Source organism: Bombus pyrosoma, linkage group LG9 (assembly GCF_014825855.1).
Source record: "Bombus pyrosoma isolate SC7728 linkage group LG9, ASM1482585v1, whole genome shotgun sequence".
Lineage (NCBI taxonomy): Eukaryota > Metazoa > Arthropoda > Insecta > Hymenoptera > Apidae > Bombus > Bombus pyrosoma.
Genome location: NC_057778.1, coordinates 7,101,917 through 7,127,893, shown reverse-complemented (window position 1 = coordinate 7,127,893; position 25,977 = coordinate 7,101,917). Strand labels below are relative to the sequence as shown.

The window sequence follows — 25,977 nt, the reverse complement described above, 5'->3', positions numbered from 1 at the left end:
ACAAGACGATAAATGAATGTTCGCCACGGGCCAAAAGGATTACTCGAACCGGACGAACGAGTCACGATCTCGATGATAGAAAGAGGAGCCTTGAATCAGGCTTACCGACCGATTTACGAGCCATCTTTACGTCCAGCTCGAACGTTCGCACCTTTGGTTTAATCGATAGTCGATACGAAGAACGCTACTCGCCTGAAAATATCAGAAAACAACGAAAGTATCGATGAGTCGATCAACGAAAGGGAAAGAACATTTTCCCGAAAAGCAGGCCAATGTAACGGAAAGAATTAAAGTTTATGCACGAGAATAAGCGGGGAGACGTTCTATCGTGGTCAGATCGATAACACGAAGAGTCTGAGGATGGTGGAATTATTGCAAAGTCAGGATACTTCTGGTCGGATGCGCCGCTGGGCGTTCAAGTGAGATCGACGATCCAAAAGTGGCACGGAAAGGCTTCAAAGACACTCGCTGCACAACCGACCTAAATTCTGAGAACACGTAGGGGTAACTATTAGTCTTTCTTTTTCTATACATACGAAAAGAGTAGCGTAAAATTAATCTGTAGAATTTTATGCACTCGTTCATTCTACACTACTGTTTATCGTTTGTAAATATTTGAACACCCGCTGCATGTCGATTAAAAGTTACGATTTACGAGGGTTGAAAAACGTTTCTCTACTGTTAATTCTTTATCCCTTGCTGTAGAGCTGCGATCAGATATTCCGCTAAATTTAAGACGAGACAAGGAATATATCGCAACGAACAACCGGTACTCCATAAAATTTGCATGAACTTTCAGAGTTCAGAATTTGGGCAGAAACGCATATTCAATCCTTCTACTATTCCGATATTTAACACACACATATAAAATCATCTATGTGAGATGTCTTCGCAGAATCAATTTTCGCTTACCTTCGATTATTATTGTTCTTTTATTTGTACTAACTAATATCAACGATTGTTTCGTTGAAATAAGATCAGAGGGAAAAATTAGAGCAACGAGTATCGCTTGAAATATATTTTATATATTTGTAAGAACTTAGAAGACAGTGAAAGTTCTCTGTTCGCAAAAGACGTTAAAACAAATACGGGAATCGCATCTGACAATTAAGAAACTTTGCATTTACAATTCAAGAGATCCTTAACAGAATATTTCTGAATATTCTTCTGAGTTAATCAACCTCGATACTTTATTATTCGACACATAGGAGGATGTGTTTCATTGCGAAACAAAAGAGAAAAAGCGGGTGTAATTGTGCAGGAGCTGGGATAGGGAAAAGGGCAGAAGGAATTAAAATCAGCCGGCTAGAACACGCATGCGAATCCGCGGCCTCATTCCCGTCGACTGACTCTGGCATTTAAATGAAAATCCCAGGGTGTATACGATAACTATGCATCGAGGATCTTTTCGCGAGTTCGAGAATTTTGCATCTACGTAATACGTCGAATTGTGCATAGAAAAACGTCCATAGAAAAACGTAGAAAAATCTAGCTCTGCAACGCTACACCTGTACACTATATCAAAGGTAGAACAATAAAAACAGTTTGATTACACAATCGTTTAAGAGTATTTATTTATTTTTAACGAAGTGTAATTTAATTCCATAATTGCAAATATTTGTCCTGTTTTCTCCGCTCGATAGTATAATAAAAACACAAGTTTATGCTACAACCTAATAGAAATAGCGAGGATCGTTTTAACCCTTTGCTACAGCCAGCTATAAAACTTAGTTTTAGAAGTTGATACTTAGCTAAAAAAAGATCACAGTGTCTGTAAAGGTATTATGAAGCATTTTTGTTGTTTAAATTCATTATTCTTAACTCGTTTGATCGTCAGGCTATACCTAAATAAGAAACATCCGATTTAGAAAGAAATCAGATATTTGATTTTTAAACTGAGAATCGCATGTCGTCGAGGCGATCGCGTGTAACGTAAAGAGGAATTTAAACAAGCACCGGGCAGTTTTCATTTGAAAACTCACGGCAGAGGGACTCTCGAGCCAGTCAGTTACTTACCCGCGCGAGACAACTAAAAACCCAGGGATAAAGTAGCCTCCAGTGGAGCTTGTATACTTAGCTGGTAAATTAACTATGAAGATGACCCAATTAGGATACTCGCATTATCGCTCTGTGACTTTTAAATTCGACCAAAATCTTTACCGAAAATCGACAGATCGATGCAACAGATATCTGCAGGATGCTATCGTCTTTCGTCGCTTAAATTAGGTAGTATGAATATTTAAAAATATCGAAATCTTACGAATTGAAATATAACTATTCCAAAACAAAAATATTTCATCAAAAATCTTTCCTAGTTGCGCCTCAAGGGCTCGAAAAAGAGAAAAAAACAGTTACCGGTACGTCGAGTATGAAAATGAGACTCATCGTCGTATTCACGACGAATCTAAAATGGTCAGTGTGCCAAGATCATGCATAATGATCCCGAATTAACATTTGAAAGAGAATCTACCACCAGTTGGGAACCAACGGGAAAGGTCGATGCCAGTTACATTCTAAATCAAAATACTTTCATTCAAGCCACGAAGATTCCCTGGCATCTCAATGACCAGCTTGTCGAAATTATTGCCGGAGAACAGAGTATATTGTTAATAAAAGGCATTGTACACTCGCTTTTAACCGCGCGCTACATATTGTGAGTACACATAACTATGACGTGAGATCCGTGACTATTGCACATTGTTGGAATGCAGGAGAAGCGAATGGATCGAGTCGCATTGTAACAACGCACAATATCCTTATTAGGGGAGTGTACGACGTTTGAGCTGGTAATTCTGCTCATATTCTGCTTGGAATTTACGTCATGCGTAATAATGTACACATTCCGTCGTTCTAAAAGCAGTGCCGTCAGCTTCGTGGATATAAAAGTGAACGAACTTCCTACAGTATTTCTATGACTGTACCAACGATTTGAAAGTTTCTTCGTAACATCTTCATGAAGAAGGTGTTACATTTCTTCGAGGCTCGGTTTGTTACACTTCTTACATTCCATGAAACGTTCAAGAAAAAAATTCTTCAAAAAAGAGAGAAAAAAAGGGGAAACGTGAATAATTAGCCAAAAATAGACTTCTTAATCTTAAAATAGGCTTTCATGTTCAACCGTCGAAATTGCTCGCTCTGACTTTTAAGCTTAAACGAGGGCCAAGTGTTTTATAAATACAAAGTATCATTCTCATAAATTGATCTTATCTGTGACGTACGAGCCATGTGAAACTGGTTTTCTTAGTAGATCAAGAGCCGACACACTTACTTTTCTGCCAAGCCAATAATTATAAGAAATATAAGTGTAATACTACAAATATAACAAGTACATATACCTATCAATTATGGTAGTAATACAAGAATTTTGCTAATATCTTTTGAACTCCTTTTTTTTTTTTCTATAAAAACTTCTGACCTTTTTCTACGAATTGTTACTCTATCATGTAAAAGCGTTGCATCTGGTATTTCGAAATCTCAATCGCCAGGAATATACCGCGGCGAACGTCAAAACGCTTGCAATTGCGACGTACCGCGCGCGAGAGGGCAGCTGCAACTGTCCTCATTTCGCGATTGTTTCTCTATCCCCGATGACCTTGAACCTGCCATTGCACGACCTTGTCAACGGAGGAGCGATCCTCTCGCTTTCGTGGCAACGAAACTTTCGCTTTCGCTTTCAGCCGCGTGCTCCTGCCCACGTGTCCTTCTTAATACACGCACGAAAGAAAACAAGAACGAAAACGAGACTGCGTACCATCGTCAGACAGTTATTAATCGCTTCCATGTCAAATTCACGTGTTGTCGGCAATGTCAGTTCAGGCATCGTCTATATAAAAACAAATGTACGTAGTCCGAGAGTGGAATCTTAAATTTCCTGAGGACGAATTTTGTTTCCTTTTTGGTCGATTTATGTTCTCAACGAGACGAGGATCAGGATATAGATGGTGAAACGCACTCTTGCCATTCAGAGCTGTTCCTTTTCATCTCATTCATCGATTCGATAAACATGGCCAGACAGTCGTTACCGTTGGAAACTTGGAGCTTGTCGACAAGGAATGGTAAAAACCTCGCGCGTTTCAGCCGACTCGCTGTTTCTTACATTTTTTTCTCGAAAAAGTTCCGTACCTGTTCGCTAATTAGTTTTAATTGCTCGCGTCAGACAACAAAGGTCGACGAGTTGAATCGAGTAAATCGTTCGTCGTTATAACATTTTAATCGTATCAGTTTCTTAGAAGAAATAAAATAAATTACGCCGAACCTGTTTTCCATGTATGTACGTAGTTTATGATGATTCATGAAAATTAATAATCGGAGTACCGAGAGTGTCTTGTAAGACGGCAGACACTTTATGAAACATTGGACTTCTCATGAAAGGTAAAACACGTACATACATTAGATTCGAAATCTGTAGTACCGAACAAACCACTATTCACGGTACCTGTTATACGATTCGACGTCGTTTCCACCTTAGAGAAATTCTTGTATATCGACTGTTGTCAAAATTATCAATTACCATCGAAATCCCGAAGAATATTTTGCTTCAAATAACGTGTTTATTTTTACGAAAGAATCGCAACAATTTGTCTACTATGTCGATGATCAGGAAAGTTCATTGAAGCAATGGCGTTCAATCGAACGGTACGACAATCGATGTTTCAGACGGGAAAATAATCATAGATCAGCCATATAATAATACCGACGCGTTCAACGACGGAACTTCATTACACCGTTGGGTAGGGAAATTAATTAACGACGTACAATCTACCGGCAATAGCGAACGGAATCTTGTAAACAGGAAACCTAGCAAAAAGCCAATTTCGCCAGAGAATCTCAAACAATTAATTCGATATCGTATTATCTTATACCAAAGTATATTCGAAACAAATGAAACAGTAAAAGTGTAAAACTGTAACACTAATTTAAAGAATGGACAAGACATGATAATTGAGTAAACTGTTTCAGCTTTCGAATCTCAATGTTTGAGAGCAAAAAAAATTCCAATATTCAAATACAAAGTCTGACATTGGATTTGAAGCGTCGTAAAAAAAGGGGGAGAATGAAGGATACTTAACTCGTTACACTAAATTTATACTATCTCTTCAATATCTTCTTTTACAATTTAAATAAATTCTCAGAATCTAAGCTAATAACCTGAAACCTTCGCATCACGTTGTAGCTAACAATGAGTCTGAAACTGTCGTGCAATGCTAACCGATTATTACGAATAATGACACACGGGAGAACAAAAGTATGCGTTGTAAAATATATTCTGAAATGTGATCTCCTCTGTCCTTCCACGCGTCACGATTCCCATGGGTGAGAAATGCACGGAACTCGCCGAATGCACAGTACGAGCTGCGCGTAATTTGCGAGAGAGAACGTATCAACGAGATTCAGTGCGCGTGATCGCGACGAACTGTACACGCTGGATGCGATTCGACGGCATTCGCGAGCGGCAGGCCTAGATCAGCGACACCGCCGGCAATCGCTGCATTCCATCGTTGTAAAAGTACGTATACAACGGCTGCCTCCAAGGACTACTAGTAGCGAACGAAGAGGTGGCCAGCAGTCGAAAAGGAAAACTGCGCGTGGCGGAGGGACGCACGAAGAATGCGCTTTCGCAATTTTCTTGGGCAATCGCGCAGCCACAGTGATCCTACGATTAAATATTCACGGGCGCGAGAGGAATTAAGTAAACAGGAGGAAGTTTCTTCTGTGCGAGGTTCGCGTCTCGAGAGAAAGACAGATTATGACATCGTGAACGGAAGCCAAAAGTTTTACTCTGTTAGCAAACGAGGAGATTTTAAGATCAGGATCGTTTAGGTAGAAATGCAACATGCAATAATGATATATACGTATTTTTGAACGTGCTGAGAAAGATTTTTCTACGCTAATATGTATCGTAATTAGTTCAGCTAATGACGTTCGACCAGTACTTGGATGCTTGGTTGAATTACGTTTTAAATTTTAATACAGCGTCGGGCGATTTTTATACAAACTTTTTACGCGGTAATCACGGTAGCGTTACTAATGTGCGTGTTTGGAATAAAATTTCTTTAGAAAAAGCAGAAGTCGATCGAGTCTCCGCCACCCTCCAGTGAACAATCGTGTCGTCTTTATCACGGTCGGCTTACGAAACTAAATTGCAATTGACATTCTAAGCGACAATACATCTTCTCGGTAAAATTGCTAGGATGCGATAACGTTTTACACAACCCGTACCACTGAATAGTTTAAATCCGATCGAGGACGCGCATCGTTAATGGAACGAGAAGCACCTGTAGCATTTGATAATACATTTTTGCTCGACAGCTTATGAAAATCAATGTGTTGATACGCTTTAACTGCATATTCGCGAATTTCTCCTACCGTTTGATCTCATCCAGTTTCTTTAATAAATCTACATTTTTCCTCTCTTTCGCTCTTCAAGGCGATCTCCGGATATAAAAATAGGACCTATGATTTGTTGCCTTTGGCGCGACTCCAAAACAACTTTTTCCCCGTGAGAAGTTTCCAGTTCTGTCAGTGACACATGGGGTTTCTTTTTTCGTACGTATTGATTGAAAGATGAAGAGGAAAGGCGAGAAAATTTCGCGCAAATAGTGCAACGAACTTCGTTCTCGCTTACTAGGAAGAACCGAGTTAACCCCGTGTTATTATTTGAATAATTTTCAATCTGATCATTAACCATAATATGTACTTTTCTATTTTGAAAGATTGTTTATACTCGAAAAAGTATAAAAAATTCGTTATTAACATACGTAATATCATCTATAAAATCGTACGACCTATTTGTTTAAAGTTTCTTCGTTTATTGAAATAACAACGTTGAAACAGAAATTCGGGGACTGCAGGGGGAGTTAAAAAGAGTTACACGTTTCCTAATTATACCAGGTTCTCCGAAAATTCCATAATCGATGCAAATTGATTAAGAACGTTACAAAATTCCGATCGTCTGAATCGTATCCAGATTTCGTTTCGCTAAGTCGATAGACAAAGCTTTGAATAACGTAATTCCGTAGGAACATCCGGTTACATAACGCTTGCCATTTCTACCATCATACTATATTGAAAAAAATACACATACACGTATGTACCCGCACAATCGTAATGTTCCGAGCTTTTATCCTCTCTCAATTGCTTTTAGCCGGTTACAAAACAACGATCGGCATGAATTCTCGCCAAACAAATTGGCTGTCCGCGGATCGATGAGATACAATTCGATTCAGCTCAATGCAATTCGACTAAGCAGCTGACCGTAAAACTCTTGCACGCTTTTGTGACACGCCAAAAACGCCACGAAAATTGAAATATTTATTGAAACATCAGCGACGCAGCGACGAAAAATTGGCAAGTACTAAAAATTACAGCGCGAAATAACAATGACTGAATCGAATGATTAATCGAATTCAGCAAAATAATGTCTTCAACTGATAAATATTTCCAATTAAATAAAAAAGATTTCTCTATCAATAATTTTTATAACGCAAATGATTTATGGGGGTCGATCATTTCCATAATGTAAAACATCTGTAAGAATCATTTAATATATCTCTACAATTCAAAAATATTATTTTGCGCCGATTATTTTACGGAGACGAGCTGAAATTTTTAAAGAGAAGGAACGAAACAGACAGACGACTAATCGTTTCAATGCCTTATCGGTATAAAACATCCAGCTGGATATTTCCCATTAGAGCGCGGATGTGTGTCATTTACGCGGTTTAACGCGCGCGCGAGTTTCACTTCACCTGGTCAAGTGTTTTCCTCGAACCACGTGGCTAACTGGAACGCCACGAAAGTCAGCGAATCGATGACACATTTTTGCCAGCGAGTCGTTCGCGTATCCTCGCACGAGCTTCGACTCTACAGAAAATTTCTTTTCCAGCAGACGACTACGTTGTCGAATAATGGAATATCAATCTTGTACTCTCGTTGGTCCTCTTATTTCGCGAAGATCATCGCCATAGGCTGATCGAACGTGAAAGATGGAAAACATCAAAGAATTCATAAAAAAAAAAATTGTTGAATATTTTACAACAGGTACAGAGCCTGGAAATTTTTACGAACGACAAGTACGAGGCAGAAAGTTAATTTAGATCGAAAGTCGTTCCTGGGTAGTTTCGAAAGGATATAAAAATGGTTAAAAATTGGCGTTTCGAAAAATAGATTTGAATCTGAACCAACAGGAAATATACGAGTGTACTTTAGACTCCTTTGTAACGTTGTAACGTTGAAAATGTACAGTGATATCGAAGTGACATTAATCGACACAGGCAACCGCATACACTGTATGCACAGCCACAGGCGAATTGAAATATTTCATTTAAACGTGGCCACGAAAAAAAGTAAACAAAGAAATAAATTGCTCGATGGTGCCTTTGTTACGAATAACAAAAAAATGGAAAGAGAATGCGAGAATAATTTATTTTATCTCACCCTCGAGCACCCGTTACCAAACGTCGCGATAAATCTTAAATTCAAAAAATTTACTACGTATATCGGCCAGAAAAAAGAAAGAGCTTTACGCGTTTGTATCGTTCAATTTTGTCAATCGATCAATGATTTGATTCGGTGGCAAATCTTTTATAATTTCCATCGAACTATTCTGTTATCCATAACCGATATCCAGACCAAGGATCGCGATTAAAAAGGAACGAATCGTGTTGGAAAATACATAACCAGCATCGCGATAACGGACCGGGCAAAAATCGTATCGAGGTCAAAGTAGCTCGAGTTTTATGCAATTATGCTCTTTTATGCGATTAATCGAAACAATTAATTCGCGAGATCGCGCTATTGACCCGTGTTCACGCGATTACTTCGATTCGTGTCTCCAACGTCGGATCAAATTAATCGGAAGCGCAGGGCCTATCTCTTGCGGATAAATTCTCATCGATTTACACGGAACCCGAACACGAATTTCATCGACGATAAAATTAATTGGCCCGAATTGGCGCGTGTGTACGACTATTCAAATTTATGGTCTTTGAATCTATCGCGGTACGATAATGAAGATGCAAAAGTACTCCAACGATTAATCATAATGGACAAAAGGCTCGGTCAGTTGGTCTGTAATTACATCAGTGTGCCGGATGACGTAGTGACTGCGTTTTGGACGAGATCAATAACGAGAACAGTTTGGCGAAAAACAGAGTGAGATAGGAGACGTAAAGACGTTTAAAAATCGCAATCTTCAAATTAAACAATTCGGATATCCCGATTCGAATTTGACAGAAAGAGACAAAGGATTGCTACAACATCTCAATCATCCGAAACAACGAAACGGAACCCCCGAGAGGAACAGACCCTACACGATTCGCCGCGCATAAGGTAATTTACACCACGATTACACCATAGGGTTACGAAATAGGCGCGCATTAAAAAGTAAGAGGGCGGGAACCACCGAAAATAATGAAACAGGGTGATGCACGGGGGTTGACCACGGGCATCCTCTTCTCCCTTTCTCATTGTTTTCCGCGCGGGGACACACCGCGGTGCGTGTCGCGAGCACGCGTGCTCGCGTGACGATGGGCGTGCGTGTGAACTCACGCGGCCACCTCCGCGCCTCGTCGGTTTTCTCTCTCGATAACGCGTGTGCCAGCATTAATGTTTGCAGTCACAAGTTGGAAAGTTTTGTGATGGCAACCTCGAACGACCAGTTACCAGGGCAACGGTTTGTTGTGCCATTGTGTCGAACCCCACCGGTAGAAATCCACCCCCAGCCGTCCACCACCCGTTCGCGAAGGATGTCCCTACCTGAACGCGACCTAACTCGGCTTGACCTAGCCCAAACTAGCTTGCTCCTACACTCCCACCACGCACCGGCCAATCAGGGGTTCGCGTTTCCCTTGGAACCTTTCTGGCAATTTCCCGTACAACGTTCGATATCGCGCTCGATTCTCGAATTATGAATGATGTCTCGCTATATGTATATGTATATGTATATAGTCGAACACAGGAAGGGTACAAACACCGTTACCATTCGCCACTCGGAGAAAGTGTTCGAGTGGAGTGAGAAAACGAGAAGAGAACAGAAGAAGAGGAGAAAGTGAAGACGACGGAGTAGGAGGATGGAAGGGTTGAAGGAAAAAGTAGATCAGCGGAGCGTTATGAGGGTCGTTTATAGATAGAGGGATTGTCTGAGATTTTGGGAATAGATCATCGACATCGAACGGTAACAGGATAACCCTGGTATATACTTAGATTCTCGATTTCTTGAATATAACAATTTCTTTATTTATACATCTTATATCTTTGACGGTATCGTTTTATTTTCGTTACGAATAAATTACATCGTATTTAGATTCGCAAGGATAAAATCCATGTAGCTAGCACTGATTCCACCTCTACCAGTATCGGGATCGTTAAAGTTTCTAGCTAAAGGGTCACCTGATTAACTAATTAAATGAAGCACAGCAGAGTTGTTCTCTAAACCTCACAGTTTCTTTAAATTTGTGTATTATCAATACCTTAAATACTTTTTTAAAGGACGATTTATGAAAGATAAAATTTGTCTCATTGAAGGAAATTTTCTATCCAAAAGCGTCACGATTGATGGATCTGAATTAACTAGCAAACTACAAAAGCACGCGCGTGCATGAATCGAATATAATAGTACGATCGAATACTCGACAATGTAATGGGCAAATTAATTGCGGAACCTGGCAAACAACTGTCAGAAACGGTTAGCGTCGTAAGAAAATAATAGGCATTAAAGCCGAAGTTCACGGTGGAACGATCAGAAGATACGCCAGTGAAGGGCAAGGAAATCGTGAATGCACGTGGGATTGTTCGATAACGAGCTGGTAGTATTAAGGAAATTGGCTGCATCGAATCCCTGATAATTGTTTTATGAACCTTATTAATAGATGAGATTCAATTCAGATGACTCAAATATAGAAGTTAACGTTGAGCTCGTTCTTAACTTAAATTGTCAAATATTTTTATTGTATAACTCGATATAATTCTTTGATGATTAAAACGTAATGTAACGTAATATAATTGATAAATGAAGCGATACTGCGATGATTAGTCGATGACGCGGCTAATAGAAATGAAAATAATTTTTCATTTGATGAAACAAAGCTCGTATTAATCACTCATCGTGAATCAGAGTATCGTAATCGATAAGGAAGAGCTTTGCCTTTGCAATTAACATCTAGAAATTTTCAAACCTTATCGGCAATAAAATTCCAATACAAACTGTTTACGTAGCGGAAGCGCGAATAATATGAAACACTCGCAAAAATGAATAAAGTGTGTATATTAACCAGCCCTTACTTGCTGTTAATTTTGATTTAGCATGGCGCCATCTACTTTTAGAGTCCAGCAGTACATATATCGTCGCATAAATATTTCTCAAATATAGCTCCGTATAAACGCGATTCAACATCGATCCAATAAATTTTCATCTAACAGATTGTCGATTAAATCGAAACGCTAATCGTGTCATTACAACTTAAGAGAGCCACATTTGTCATACACAAAAACGTTAATCCCCGCTCTCGCCGGATAACATCGTTCCTGGTTCACAGAGGGAGTATGTTTCGTCGCAAAAACAACGTAAAAGCGATTTTAATTCCACATGCCAAAGTTCTACACAATAAATCGATCGTTCACTTGTACTTCGAACCATCATCGCGTTCGTAAAATCACTATTCGCATATTACCTAACGTGAACGCAAAATATTTCCGGAAAGTATTATGCAAGTAAACACGTGATACGCAAAAAGCAATTGTGTCATTCGTTATGGAATATTTTTTTCCGTATATTACTACGCCCTGCGTTGAGTAACGAGTTAGATAACAAAGAATCGTTGATACGAATACTATAAAATTATGCTTCCAGTTTCAAGTTACACGATAAATAATCGCAAATCATTTGAAAATAATATTAATAAAAAAATACGTGTATCCGTTTAGGCGTTGTAAGTAATATAACGCTATGTATTGCGCAAAGTAGCAAGTATGATACGTAAAGTTTGTATTCTTATCAAGCGAGATAACGTTCGTAGAAATATTGATGCTCAGTTGCTTCGTTTCATCCAGTTGACTTGTCATTATATGACGCTGGAATATAGAAAAACTAATCGAATAAAAACCGGTATATAAACACCGCATGATATCCGCGCGTTTACGTTTCTATAAGATGCAAAATTCTAACGACGTGTTACACGCCTGGTCGTATGGCCGAAATTATTGACTTAGCTGTCGATTCAAAGCGTCTAAAAATTCTACGGTATAGGATTATCATTGAAAGACATCGAATTCGTTATCATATTCGATATATAACCTCAATGGTTTAATTAATACTCTAAATGGTTTTCTTCGTGAAATTGTTATAAATTGCGAATTCGAATAAGGTTTGAACGATTATCCTACGACTTGACCACGCGTACGGAAGAGGGCTGACGCGCGAGGGTCAGAAACTAACCCCCAAAAAAATGTATACGTCGTCCCTCGAAGACGAATCACGCTTTGCTCGCATAATGGTGAAAAGCATATGAAAATTACAGCACGAATGAAATAGCATTACACCATCATAAGATTTCCGACTTACCCAATGCGTAGAAGAACTCCAGAATTCGATAAACCGGATGAATTCTCACTCACAAACACGAAACTTAACAGCAATCACGATACAATGGCGAACAGCGGGTGCGTAACGAAGACTGAGCTAATGCTCTCGCCATCTGTCGAGCGTTTCGCTAAGTTGCCGGCAACAAGGACGCTTTCTATTGGACCGTTTCGACCAATCAAGATATAGCATTGGTTTACGCGGGAATGCTTTGGCGGCACGCCGCCATATTGCGAAACCGTTCAAATTGTAAGTTGCTAGACACACTACTGAAAAGATGGACTGTAACAATCATAATATTGATCAATTATTATCATTCGGTAATACAAATTCATGTTTCTGTCTCTATTTTGTTCAATTTGTAATATCTTTTAATGTGCCAAATTATGAAACTGATAAATAATGTGATACTTGTAAGTGGTATTGCAACATTGTGGAATTCAAGAAAGCTGGATTTCAGATCAATTATACCGAATGTACAAGGAGATAGACGATGTTGAATCAGAATTATTAGAATGTCAAAAAGAATGTGCAACTACCGAGATAGAAATATATAATGCGAATCAATTGAAAGATAAGGGGACATATGTATTGGAAAATGTGAAGAGAAGATACAATGACTTAGAGGAAGAATTAAAGGAAGTTCATTGTAATTATTTAAAATGCATTGAGAAGGCAAACAATGAAAGTATTCAACAGAAAATTGATTCATTAACATTGCAGAGAGATAATTTGAAAAGAGAATTAGAAGAATTAAACAAAGCAGCAGATGCAAATAATAAAAAAATAGTGGCAGTGAAAAAAATGATTAAAATTCAAGAGGTATCCTTTGTATATATATATATATATATATTATATCAATATGTTCCATCGAATTTTCATATATATCTTTATTTACAGAAGAAAAATATGGCGCTAATACGAAAATTGAAAAAATTTCAGATAACGCCAGATTTAAATGATAGAGTAAATATGATCCTAACTGATCCCAGACTTATCAAACAAAATAACTCTAATTAAAATAAATTCTGTACAAGTTATAAAATATACATATACATTCTTCGTTGTTCATATCTCACAATATCCTTTGTGTAATATTTGTAATACTATTTTATTATCATTAATGCTCCAGTAGTACGAAACATTTTTCTAACCATTCCCTTCTTTTTTTTAATGAATCTATCACATTTAGTGACTTATTTAAAGACTGTATCATGCCGTCATTCATGGCCACTATATTTGATCTCTTTTCTGCAATCCTTTTCATTAGAATTGTGTTTTCTTCTTCCATCTCGTTTACTTGTTTTTCCAACAATTCGCTTTCTTCTTTAATTTTCTGCGCATCTAGTGAACGTAAATGTAAGGATACATTACCCGGTGGTCTCCTAAAACAAAACATATTAATGATTAATAATTAATAATGAATTAACGGACAGATATCGCTAAGAATCGTAGCTTACCAAGTACCTTCGGTCACGGAAGAATTTGCGTCCGATAATTTCGCAACTTTTTCCAATCCTTCCCGCAAGGATCCTTCGTTTAATATATCTTCTAAATCGCCATTCATTTTATCGAGAAGCTCCGAGCACATTGCTTTATGCAACTTTTGCCCCATACTCGGCTTTGTCTTGAGAATTGTAAGAATCGTAAGAGCATCCACGAAAGCATCCTCGCTGAAAGATTTTTAAACGATTTAAATATTTTCACGAAAATCCAGTTGAAAGAGAATGCAAATTTTATTTTGTTTAACTTTATTACGTTTTCTTATGAATGTTAATGACTCTTTGTTAGACTCACTTAACATAATTGTAGTTACACATACATGAAAACTATGTAATACTAACTATATGTAACGTAACCGACAATACATCTTGTTCATATTTTCGCATTTTATTTCGTGATTGATTTAATTAACGTGAGATCGGAATATAACAAATAAAATATGAACACGCGTTGCATGTAGAACAACTCGGGCGAGTAATATTCCTTTTATACCAACACCTGGCTAAATAAACGTGAATGAGTACGTTCAATGATCGTTGCGTGCATGTAGAGGTTCTACTATCGCTGGGATCAAATTTTTCTTTGTTTACCGTCCACAAAGGCTCGTGCGATTGAATGGGGGAGAACCAGTATTCGGACGAGCCAATCCAGTTTTATAGTATTATAGTCGAAGCATACAATACTGACCCGTAATCGTTGCACAATATCCGGAATTTTTTCATGTATTAATGTGATGATTAATGAGAAATATTTTTCACACAATTATGAAAATGCAAAAACTGCGTGGTTTATCTTTATTAACATTTAATACAATGTAATTTTAAGAAAAATCCAATACATCTATAAACTAATCTTCAGGGAAATTTACAATTGACATATGATTTTTAGAATGACGTAACATATATTTTAAATGTATTGTAAATTACATTTCCTATGAAAAGTGCAGGAAATTACTAACATAAAAACTACACCTTCGATTCTTCCGCTGATTTACGCGCACTCAATCAGGCCGGGACGGGTGCAATTTGATGTAAATACTACATATTTGCATTAGTCCTGACCTAATTGAATACGCTTCGTGGCATGTTCCTCCATCGTTGAATCTCGATTTCATCACGATTGATCTTCTGCTCGCTTCTATCAGGCCATCGAGAAAAAATGTTATCGTAACTTTTTATATCGTAACGAGAGAATTACGCAATCGTTAAAAAAAATTATATAGACGATAGAAATAAACTAAAACGACGAAGAATGTAATTGTACAGAAAACACGTTCGTCACTGATTCATTCCAACGTGAAAATAACGGACAGGCAGAGGTACCCGTACGATCCCCACGACACGTACTGTACGAATGATAGAGCCGAACGATGGTGACCACATCAGGGAGGGACCAGGGACCCTTTGTTTCCTCGAACACTTCGTGGAATTCTTCGAAGGTCAACTGGTGTGTTGGGTTTCAAAGAGCGGTAGATTCTAGGAAGCGGGAACGAAGGAAACCAATTTCGAAAATCGACCCGTCTCGCTCATAGAACCGTCAAACAGCAATGGACAATTGTTGGGCCACGTGAACACCGACAAATTAACATGCGACGTCCAGAGAGGCCAATGACATCGAGTAACACCATCGCTCGTTTGGGTCATTGACGATCCCCCCTTTCCCTTCAGCCACCTCTTCACTCCTTCTTTTACCGCTGATAAACGAAACATCAAGCTCTCTAGAACGTATTATATACAACAACGTCCTGATCTGCTCTCGCTGGTTATGTGTTCCCTTTGGCTTTCTTAATTAAAGAAGCATTCCTGACCGCAGTTCGTACTTGACACACTTACGTTGGCAGTACTGTTATCGTACAAACGTATATGAGAAAAACATAACCTGAAATTCAATGACAATCTGGTCTAGCCCGGTTTTATAGCATGCAAATATTCCGTGCTTCATTTATTTTAGTTTAATACATAAATATTATTTAGCAGAACATGTCATTTATTTCTTACGATGTTTACTTCTTATGATGTTTATTTCTTATGATATTTATTTCTTAGCTTCATTTTTAAGAATATATTCACAAGCTTAAATATCGTTTCACGCTAACATTGTTTGAATATCTGTATTATCACAGTTGAGTTATTTATGCAATAACCAATTGTACATATTATGCAATGTTATTGAAAAAATATTGCGAACATGTGTAACTTATAATTATAAAAAAATCTACAAAGAGATATTGATAAATACAGTAGATTTGTTTGAATATTAATTAGAGGCGCATGCGTCTACATATGTATATGTATAAAAGAACCGCGAACCCCAAGCTATAAAAGGCTGCATAACCTCTAAACATTAGATCCTTTCATATATATAATATTATAAATAATATATTCTACATAAATCGTAACAAATATTACCTGTCTATGTGTCTAAATTGATTAAAGTTATATCTTTGTTATCCGAAATAATTTACTTACCTCACTGATTCTGCGATGCGTTTAAAACTGTTTAAAATAGCTAGTCGAAATAAGAAAACATTGTTCGGATGTCCCTGTTCTTGATCCTCCGCCATTCTCGATCGAATTGTGTATAATTACAGAATCTTCGAATTTCAGTAACTGAACACTTCACCGAAAGCTGAATATAACGGTTCTTTCATTCTATAGAGCACGGACCACTACTTTCGCATCTCTTGGAACTGTTGGAAATAATTCAAATCGTTTAAAAGTATGTCGAAAACTTTGAAGTAGTTTGAAACGCTACGTATAGATGGCAGTTTTGTGCTTGAAATCATCTTCACTTGAATGTTACCAACATCTCGCTACCAATCAATATGTCTGTGTATGTGATTACTGATATTTAAATTTAGAAGAAAAAGTATTTCTTTCAAGAGAAAAAGGTATAAAATAATTAAACAATTACTAGATAGAGTATTACAGCTAATACTAAACTGCGTGTAATATTTTTCTTTTTAAATATTACCATTAAATATATAACATGTTATAATGTTCCAGGAATCAATTTTAGTAACCAATAATAAATCTAAAAGTTACTCAACTAAAGTGAAAACTACTTCGTACGAACAAAATGAGCTGTAGAGATGGCAAAAGTCTATGACTAATAAGGACAGAATTGAAGATATACATGCATGTATGTATAAGCAGATATAAGTAACTAACAATTAAAACAGATGCTGCGACGAGCCTCGCAATAACTTACTTAGATCTAATTAACATTCCTCTCAAATTAAACACGTATGTTACTCGAGTATCCTAATCACCTATATCAATATTAATTAGATCTAACGTCAACTTTAATTAGCATGTCTTCCTTACTGGTGAAATCTACCAAATGGTATGTCACGACAGAATTGTTATTTTCGATTTACAAAGATGCACACTGATATACTCGGCTAACTAAAATAACAACATTCATTCTTTTTCATTTGTTAAAAACATAAAAACAATTATATCTGATATTTCAGACGCAATATAACCGCAAGTCAGACTCAGATCCTAAACTTGCCGTGTAAGAAGCATGATACTAACCGACAGTACCGAAATTCACAGTAGGTTCAGATGCTTCGACGACACAGTCGCGCATCGTTCTGAGCTAGTGGTTCGAAGGGCTTGCTCTTATATTCCTCAACTTCCAAGGCGAACAGGTCGTGAGTCCGGGTGTCGATATACAAACTACCAGACTAGAAATTGGATCATCTAGCTCTATAGCTTGGGGCTAATGGTTTTCAGCTTCGTTACATGACTGTACCCCTACCTTCAGAGAATATCGGTGTTACAACCGTTCCGCTATATCTTCAACTTCAAAGGTCAACGTTGACGCTGGAAGAAGAGACGTTCGCTGTTACCGCAGATTCTCAAAGTAGCTCGCATTGAGTCGAACCGATGTGATGCGCCTCCGCTCCATTATGCAACCGGCCTGAACTATATTTTCTTTCCCCGTAGCCGTGAGCCAGCTCACGGAGAGAAGGCTCAGAGCGCTACTGTGGGCACCCATTCACTCGCTCACTCCGGAGACGACCGACCCTCTTAAATCGAGAAAACGGCATCTTCTCGACCAGTCTCGATCACATCGATCGCGATCGAGAAAGATCCCGGATCGAATGATCGCGATACGTTTTCAAATTCCATGGAACAGGATTTCATTCGTGGCGTTCTATAACAAAAGATGGCTTTACCAACGTCCCTTTGTTCTCTCGTTCCTTTTACTATCCTCATTCTGGTCAATTACATCGTTCGTCTTGGTCGTGGCCCGGAGGCAGTTAGGCAGATGGAGAAATGTTTAAATTTTATATGTTGCAGCGAACGCGAAACGATTATCATCACGATGATGCGCTCGGTATCCCGGATGAAAGTACTAGCACGTATTTTAAGAATTCCAATGCGCAAGAATCATCCGTCAATTGCGTCAGGCTGCTGCATAGAATTGCGAGAAAATAGTTCGGACGCGGCGAACGTGTGTTCAGCTACTTTGTCATCCTCCCTGTTATCATCGCTATACCACCCACGTGGTTGCGTCAGAAAGTACCAGAACTATCTAAACCGCAAATATTTCCTTCCTCCGCCGACCTCTGTGGCGTGGCTCTTTCGAAATGGTATCATCATCTATATAGCGAGATTGTAACAAAGCAAGGCTCAGGAGTCGATAGGAGGGAGGCATTATGCGTGCAATCCCTCCTATTCGAGATCATTATTCAATAACGACGTGTGAGCCGCTTCCGCAATTCGCGTTCGTGTCTTATTCTCTTAGAATTTGTACCGAGGAGAAAGTTGATTGGAATTGTCGTCTGATTATTCTGATTACGGGAATAGCATCGTGCCACTGGGGCACGAAATTGTTTCTCTTTACACATGCATATACCACGCTGTGTGCATAACTGCAATTAGCCAATCTATCAAACCTGTACGTTTCTTAATCCATTAAACTGCAACCTCTCCACATGAACAAACAGTGATATTTCTGTTGCGCAGTGTACATTGAAATCTCAAATAGATAGATGTTGATGGATGTTTCAACGAGACAAAGGTTCCGATATTCTCACTAGACAAGACAGAATGACAATAAGGTCAACCCTTTCCCTAAAAAAAAAAGATACAAGCGCAACAATAAGGGAAAGGTTAAAAATCTTTTGTTCCTCCTACAAAGTATCACGCAGTAGCACCATATTCGGGTTTTACCGGGACGATCAGGTGTCTTGGAGAACGATGCAACGTTAGATCGCTTATTACTTGACTAGGATCCCGTCTTCTCATGCACAATCCTTTTTTGGCGACAGCGCCCACTGTTGGAGTGCAGTTCTCGATGAAGCGTTTCGCCGATGAACCTCACCTCTGGCATAACACGAGCAGCAAGATAGATGAATGCGCGGATAGCGCGCCAAAGGGCTGGGTCTTCTCAAAGCGTATCGGTGTGTTCGGTGACTCGATCCGTTTAGAAAGCATTCTAGTCTTTCCGTGCCCAGGTATACATTGTCTCGAACGTTCGTGGTATCCTATTATCGAGACCCTGGCTCACGATTGCCCCGTTTTTTGCGCGAGCCGCACCCTTGCATCAGCTAATTCGAATGGCTAGCAATCTACCAATCCTATCGATCATCGAATCACGCTGATTTCTGTATTCCGTCCAACGTTCCTGCCCGATTCCCAGTATCTTTTTTCATCCGATCAGATCTGAAAGATCCGATGTTCCACGGATCGAATTTGTTAGCAGCGATCGGTAGATAAGCGTATTAACCCTCATCCAAGTGTCGGCCGTGCCAGTTACTTGCCTGAAGCGAGTTTGAAGAATTTAGCAGTCAACTAAACGCAACACGGATAGGGTCACTGGGTCTCCTTTGTGTGAAATTTCCTGAGAAACTTAATTCGAAATCGTAAAGCTGGTGGAGCAAAAGCTGAACAAATAGATGAGAAATGCATGGGAAAGAGCGGCGTGATTTATGGTTTTCCGAACAACTGAGTTTACTTATGCCGCAGTGCCAGTCGCGTTGTCGAACCATCAAAGCAAGTCCGTGAAAGCTACGGGACTATAAATCGATTTTAGAAATTAAAGAGTTTACATAACTACGAAGAGCATTCTGAGATAACTCGTTGGGGGAGTGAGATGGATTACCTCATCGATTCAGGAACTTTCTTTCACAAACGTTTATTATAAGCATCATAGGAAGAAAGTACGACCGATTACGCAAGACATTTCACTCACCCTTAGGCGATACACGTGTAGTAGAGTACATATTCGACACGATGTCAAAGCGATTGTATCGGAAGCATGCAATCTACAGTATCGACTACTCCTAATCGATTCTCCTATTCGCTCTCTAGATTGGAATTACTTTGCAAATTCGCGCGTGTCTCAGTTTCAGTTCCATGTACAAACGCATTTTTTCTTTCGCGCGATTTTCTTCCCTCTTACGCTGCATTGCGCGGTGTACGCAGAGAGATGAACACATTCTCACGAGTAGCAATCATATCCACTAATACACGTTTCTCACCAATAACGCAACATCAATTAGCGTTTCTATACTGCGGTAATGAAGACTGTCTAGGGAAAGCTTTGTAATTATAAGCTCTGAAAGTAACTTCGTATAAAAGCGATAAAATACATCGTTGATCTATCGTTCGTGAGAAAGATCAAAGGGACCATTCGATAATGAAGTATACAGACAGCACAACAGGTCACTGAGGGGTTAATCGCAGCTGCTGTTCGTGAAGAAACCAAAAATCTCTCCCTGGCAAAGACTAAACAGATCTCCGCGCACATACGTCACTGCAAATCGACCCGGTAAAAGTGAATAGTCTGAAGTCTGAATAAGGAACTAAACTGTTCACGCTGGCCCGCTTCGAGGCAAAATCGAAGCGTCGCGCCGTAGACGAGAGAGGTAAAAGATGGTTATTGGGAAGCGATCACGTCGAGGCGTCTGCCTCAGAACGTGAGTACGGTGACCCGAGGGGAATCGTTAAGCGGAAAGTTACGTGCCGATCGGTAACACTAGAAACGATTTGGAGCGGCCTTTCGTGTATGTACACGCTCTCACATCTATATAAAATTACGTACCATCGGTACGGTTGATGCGCAACGCACCAAGTTGCGCAATGATCGCGCGCCGTTGCAGACCATGCGTTGCTCTCTATAAGCCATCCCGTCTATCGTGGATGATGATGATGACGTCGCGCGACCCCGTGTACACCGAGCAACGTCGAATACGAAATGACCGATATAATTACAAAGAGGGAACTCACGCATCTTAAATTGTAGTTGGACTTCGCAATCTGCGGCACAAGAAACATCGCCGCGGTCATCTTCATCAAACATCACCACTTTTCGTCTTTCTCTCGTTTAAACGATTGTCTTTTACTAACCATAGTGTACCACCTCGTGGTATATAATCTTTCTTTTTTTACTAGCCACGTCGTCCGTCCCTTCGCTTGCCTATACATCTTATACATACCAATCTCGGTTCACTTTCATGTTGACCCGATTAGCCGACCTTCAGGTCCGACGAGAGATGCCCGCCGATCTGTATCACCTGGCTTGCGCAATCACCCCTCATCCCACATCTCTCACCGAGGCTCATCTTGATCCGCCTTCTCCCTCGGTTTCCTTCTACTCTTCGTGCCTCCTAGAACTCTTTCTCCGTCGCTCATTCGTTAACCGAGTTCGCGAACTTCGCCGAGGGACGCGGCACCGGGTGTTCACCAGAGTCGATGCTGTTTCTGAGAGTCTTCCTCTTGGGTGGGAGGAAGACGATCCTCCAGCCTCGGATCGGTATATAAGCGCGGTTGCTTCGACCTGAATCTGCACAGACCAATTATTGCCATCGTTTGGCGATAGAACGTTCCATTGTGCGACCGGTATCATCGGGGAGGTTCGCTTTTCATACAAATCGAACGGTACATCAGCGAGATGAGATCGGTACGAGTCGCATTCGTCTATTTTCTCCCGCGCTAGGTGACACCTTCGAACGCTCCGCTTCCGGTTCTCGATTCTTCAAGTCGTGAGTCAGTGATGTCGACCATGAATTAACGACCTATTCGATAAATTTTACCTATATACATCTCTTCACGTAATTCTTTTCAATATTAAGAAGGAAAAGGCTAATGTATAATTTCGTTTGTACAATTCCCTTTTAATATCGATTAGAGTCGGTGAAATAAGACATATAGTGTGCTTAGGAAATCTTTTCAGTGACATTACCTACGAGAAAATCATATTTTATTCCGATTCTAAAATAATTTTGCAAACGATTCAAGTATTCCAAAGAATTGACTTGCATAGTACCTTCAACGGTTGAAGTTATTGACGACTATTTTAACAGCTCGCTGTCGCGTTGTTGGCCATCGTCGGTACGTGTCACGCCGCCCGACTAGACAATACTTACCTTCCTCCGGGCAATGCAGGCACCGCAGGAGGCGCAGGATTAATACAAGCTCCGAATCGTGGCCACGGTGGTCCAGGTGGTCCTGGGGGACCTGGTAGACCAGGTGGACCAGGCGGACCAGGTGGACCGGGTGGACCGGGTGGACCGGGTGGACCTGGTGCACCAGGAGCATATGGCGGTGGTGGCGGAGGAGGTGGCGCTTTTGGTGGCGGCGGAGGTAGTGGTGCGTTTGGCGGTGGAGGCGGAGGTGCCTACGGAGGACGTAAGTATTATTTCTTCGTTTTATTTTCCAACTTATAACGTAGAAAAGATAGAAATATTATGTAGAAATAATAACATAAAACTTTAGTAGAGCATTCAACGATAGATCGAATATTTGATAATATTTGATAATAATACGCGATAATTAAATCCAGTGAAATCGAGCGTATCTTGGATATGATCGAAATAATCAATTGCAGCAATCTTTTAATTTGTTTGCATGTAGTTTTCGAATACGTCCTTCCTGATGTTTGCCAACTATCGTAGTTTTCTCCGTTCAATACTTCAAAGATGGTTTTCGATAAAGCGGACAGAATTATTGATCTTCCCATAATGAATTACCGTACTTTGCGCGAATACTGCGACTAAATTGCAGCTTATAATACTTTAATAACATGGTTAGTATCCCATGTTAGGCTTTAATGTCCCCTTACATGATGATATTAAGTTTTATTGAAAACATCATCGCCTCCTTATAGATGACTTTTCGAATTAAATCATCGCCGTAACTTTTTATTATCTAATCCTAATATCAGGTTACCGAGTGAAAGGCAATAATAATGATTCCATGCCTTTTGCGAAAAGATATTGCAATTACGGTCATTGAGTCAATACCATGTTTGATCATATGAAATCATCGAAATAATAATACAAAACATATAAGCAGTAAGTACCCTACTGTTGTTTGTCAGTAAAATTTTTACTTTGCATAAGTAAGAAGCTCGAAGTTTTCGAGTTCTCTTATTTTCTTCTTTCTCGTGTCTCATCATCGATCTATGTAGGAGTACAACTTTTTGTTCTGGCGCATTACGCAACCAAGAGAAAACATGTACTTAACCAGAGTACTCGTTCAACACGTACCCTGATGCTATATATTGTCTTTTTTTCTCGTTAGTCCCGACTAAGACTATTACGTCTCGTCAGCGCAAACATTTCACACATCGTTAAAATCGTTATGGCCATAAAACTCGCGGAGAAAAACTCGTTGTACCCGGAGAAAAAGTTAGACATAACAAATTACTCAATCACAGAAGGAATCGCCGAAACGTTTATCATAGTTCGTTTCGGTAACACGCGCGTAGAGAAAATCACTTGGATTATCGTGGAACAGTTGTGTCACGTTACATCAGACATACATTAGAAAAGGTAGAGAACCAAGAAGAGAGAGAAATCGCGCGCTATGAGAGACAGTTGGTTGGTCGGAGTTGCATCAAAATATGTAAAGTATGTCGTGAAACCGGGGCTCGTGTCACGGGGACGAAAGAAAAGTGAAAATCACGGTAGAACGCGAAACGTCTAATCACTTTATCCCCCGAGGCGCTCCTTTAATGAAGACACACCAGCACGGTCTCAGTAACGGCGCTCTCGAATCTACGTATGATTTGACGGTGAGAATTCTCGCTGGATTGCGAAAATAAGAACACCAAAGCGTCTCGTGTGTGTCTCCTTTAGTACAACGCGTTGTCGCGACCGACCAAGTAATTAGGCCCCATTCAGTTACGAATTAATCTCGAGTGCGTTCGCGGATTTCACCTGATATGGCGCAACCCGGTGGATTGCACGGATACAGTGATCGATAAAAAGTCGATTATACGCGGCAGAACAGGAGATGTGTTCTGTTCGAACGGCTTAAAATTCTGGCTAGCTTCTTGCTAGCTTTTTTTTGTATTCGATGTACGACCGGTCGATTATCAACTTTCTCAGGGCTGTTTAAAAGTCAGTTGCATAGAAAGGGTACTCGAGTCGATCAAAGTCTGTGGCAATTCAGGTACCTTTATAACGATAAAGACTTTATACAAGTTAAATTACTTATGCGATATTTTCGAACATTTGTTTGAATTTATGCTTTAGCCGGTGGAGGCGGTGGTGGGCCAAGAGGAGGACCTGGAGGAGGCCAAGAGATACCTATCGTCTCGTTCAACAATCAGAATGCCGGTGATGGCAACTACCAATTCAGCTACGAAACAGGAAATGGTATCAGTGCGCAAGAAACGGGTCACCAGCAAGGTGAGATCAGGGCCATTCTTATTTCTCAACAGCGATATCCCTCGTGTTCCTTTTCTTCGCGGTTCGTCGCTATCATTTCTCACTGTTATGAATATTCCTATCCATCATCGTGCTCGGCCTCGAATCGTTCCGTTTACAATGGAACCGAACCGATGAACGCAATAGCACTGCAACTCCTAAAATGTGACTTCCATCTAACTTGTTCTCGGGTCTTTACCTACCACCAGTATTTTACTTGCAAAATAGAGATTTTCAAAATTGATAATATTTCGACATCTTTATGGAAGTTGTAAGTTCTTCGATGTTGTAAAACGTTAAGAAGATTCTCAAGAGATCGTACGGAAAAACCACAGGTATCTAAGTAATCACATGTCCTAATTTCGGCCAATTCAATTCGCGATGAGTGATTACCGAACAATGATCATTTCTAACAAGCTAGAAAGCCGCAAAAATACTCGATACGTGGTGCAATCCTAACGCCGAGCACCTGTTGCGTCAAGTATTCACGTGTTGTCTCGCTTTTCTAGGCAACGCGGAAGCGGTGAGCGGATCATACTCGTACACCGGACCTGATGGTGTACAGTATAGCATCAGCTACACCGCGGATGAAGAAGGTTTCCATCCCCAAGGCGCACATTTGCCAACACCACCTCCAATTCCACCAGAAATTCAACGAGGCGTCGAGTTAGCACTCGCGGCTGAGGCCAGAGGCGAAAATCAAGATACTTCCGGTGGTGGTGGTGGCGGTAATGGTGGCGGAGGAGGATATCCTTCAGGGGGTGGATACAGTGAGTTTTAACAATGATATCTTGTTTCGTAAATCTCTGAGTAGATGTTAGAACTATCTGAAGTAAGAAATTTAGAAAGAAAGTACTTTTTGATGATCGTGATAATTTAATTATTAAAATAATTTTGTGTATTTGTTTTGATTAAGTTGATTTTTTTTTATTAATAGACGGAGGCGGTGGAGGTGGTGGTGGTGGCGGCGGCCGAGGAGGTGGCGGCGGTGGTGGACCCTATCAGGGTCCAAACTCGTACCAAACAAGCTCGGGCGGATACCATTATTAGACGACACCGCACAAGTCATTACGTATTACACGATCAATCTTGTTCCATTACAGTAATATCATTTAAAGACGGACGTATGTACATAAGAATATATCGTTTATGTAACTTTCTTATTTATATAAAATGTGAGAACCTTATTTACGATGTTCTTTCTTTTTTCCTATATTAATATTCGAAC

The 25,977-nt window shown here is 39.7% G+C and overlaps 4 protein-coding genes across 14 annotated transcripts in view; 2 read left to right on the top strand and 2 right to left on the bottom strand.

Moving 5' to 3' along the window:
* Positions 1 to 12,664, bottom strand: part of LOC122571111 (heterogeneous nuclear ribonucleoprotein K) — a 92,840-nt gene extending 80,176 nt beyond the window's left edge. For 2 of the 5 annotated variants that reach the window (XM_043734417.1, XM_043734428.1), the window contains exon 1: positions 12,560 to 12,664. The gene's annotated coding sequence lies outside the window, so the exon portion shown is untranslated. The remainder of the gene's footprint in view (positions 1 to 12,559) is intronic. The other 3 variants (XM_043734418.1, XM_043734427.1, XM_043734426.1) reach the window with 3 other exon arrangements.
* LOC122571114 (pupal cuticle protein 20-like) lies at positions 5,382 to 25,869 on the top strand. 5 transcript variants are annotated; one of them, XM_043734448.1, is made up of 7 exons: positions 5,382 to 5,506; positions 16,738 to 16,970; positions 17,086 to 17,221; positions 22,401 to 22,725; positions 24,576 to 24,731; positions 25,259 to 25,519; positions 25,687 to 25,869. In XM_043734448.1, the coding sequence occupies exons 3-7, from the start codon at positions 17,216 to 17,218 to the stop codon at positions 25,797 to 25,799; spliced, it is 861 nt and encodes a 286-aa protein (XP_043590383.1). In that variant the 5' UTR covers positions 5,382 to 5,506; positions 16,738 to 16,970; positions 17,086 to 17,215; the 3' UTR covers positions 25,800 to 25,869. The 5 variants fall into 5 exon arrangements, with proteins under 5 accessions (XP_043590383.1, XP_043590386.1, XP_043590384.1 ...); XM_043734449.1 differs by lacking the exon at positions 5,382 to 5,506 and adding an exon at positions 5,514 to 5,820; XM_043734450.1 differs by lacking the exon at positions 5,382 to 5,506 and adding an exon at positions 15,066 to 15,526.
* On the top strand, positions 12,722 to 13,615 carry LOC122571117. Of its 2 annotated transcripts, none has more exons than XM_043734458.1 (3): positions 12,722 to 12,826; positions 13,038 to 13,399; positions 13,478 to 13,615. In XM_043734458.1, exons 1-3 carry the CDS (start codon positions 12,784 to 12,786, stop codon positions 13,595 to 13,597), a joined length of 525 nt encoding a protein of 174 aa, XP_043590393.1. In that variant the 5' UTR covers positions 12,722 to 12,783; the 3' UTR covers positions 13,598 to 13,615. The 2 variants fall into 2 exon arrangements, with proteins under 2 accessions (XP_043590393.1, XP_043590392.1); XM_043734457.1 differs by having other exon boundaries at positions 12,758 to 12,897.
* Positions 13,403 to 17,772, bottom strand: LOC122571116. 2 transcript variants are annotated; one of them, XM_043734454.1, is made up of 4 exons: positions 17,620 to 17,772; positions 16,549 to 16,769; positions 14,038 to 14,250; positions 13,403 to 13,962 (listed from the first exon to the last, which is right to left on the bottom strand). In XM_043734454.1, exons 2-4 carry the CDS (start codon positions 16,641 to 16,643, stop codon positions 13,698 to 13,700), a joined length of 573 nt encoding a protein of 190 aa, XP_043590389.1. In that variant the 5' UTR covers positions 16,644 to 16,769; positions 17,620 to 17,772; the 3' UTR covers positions 13,403 to 13,697. The 2 variants fall into 2 exon arrangements, with proteins under 2 accessions (XP_043590389.1, XP_043590391.1); XM_043734456.1 differs by lacking the exons at positions 16,549 to 16,769; positions 17,620 to 17,772 and adding an exon at positions 14,422 to 15,027.
* Positions 25,870 to 25,977: the final 108 nt, after the last annotated feature.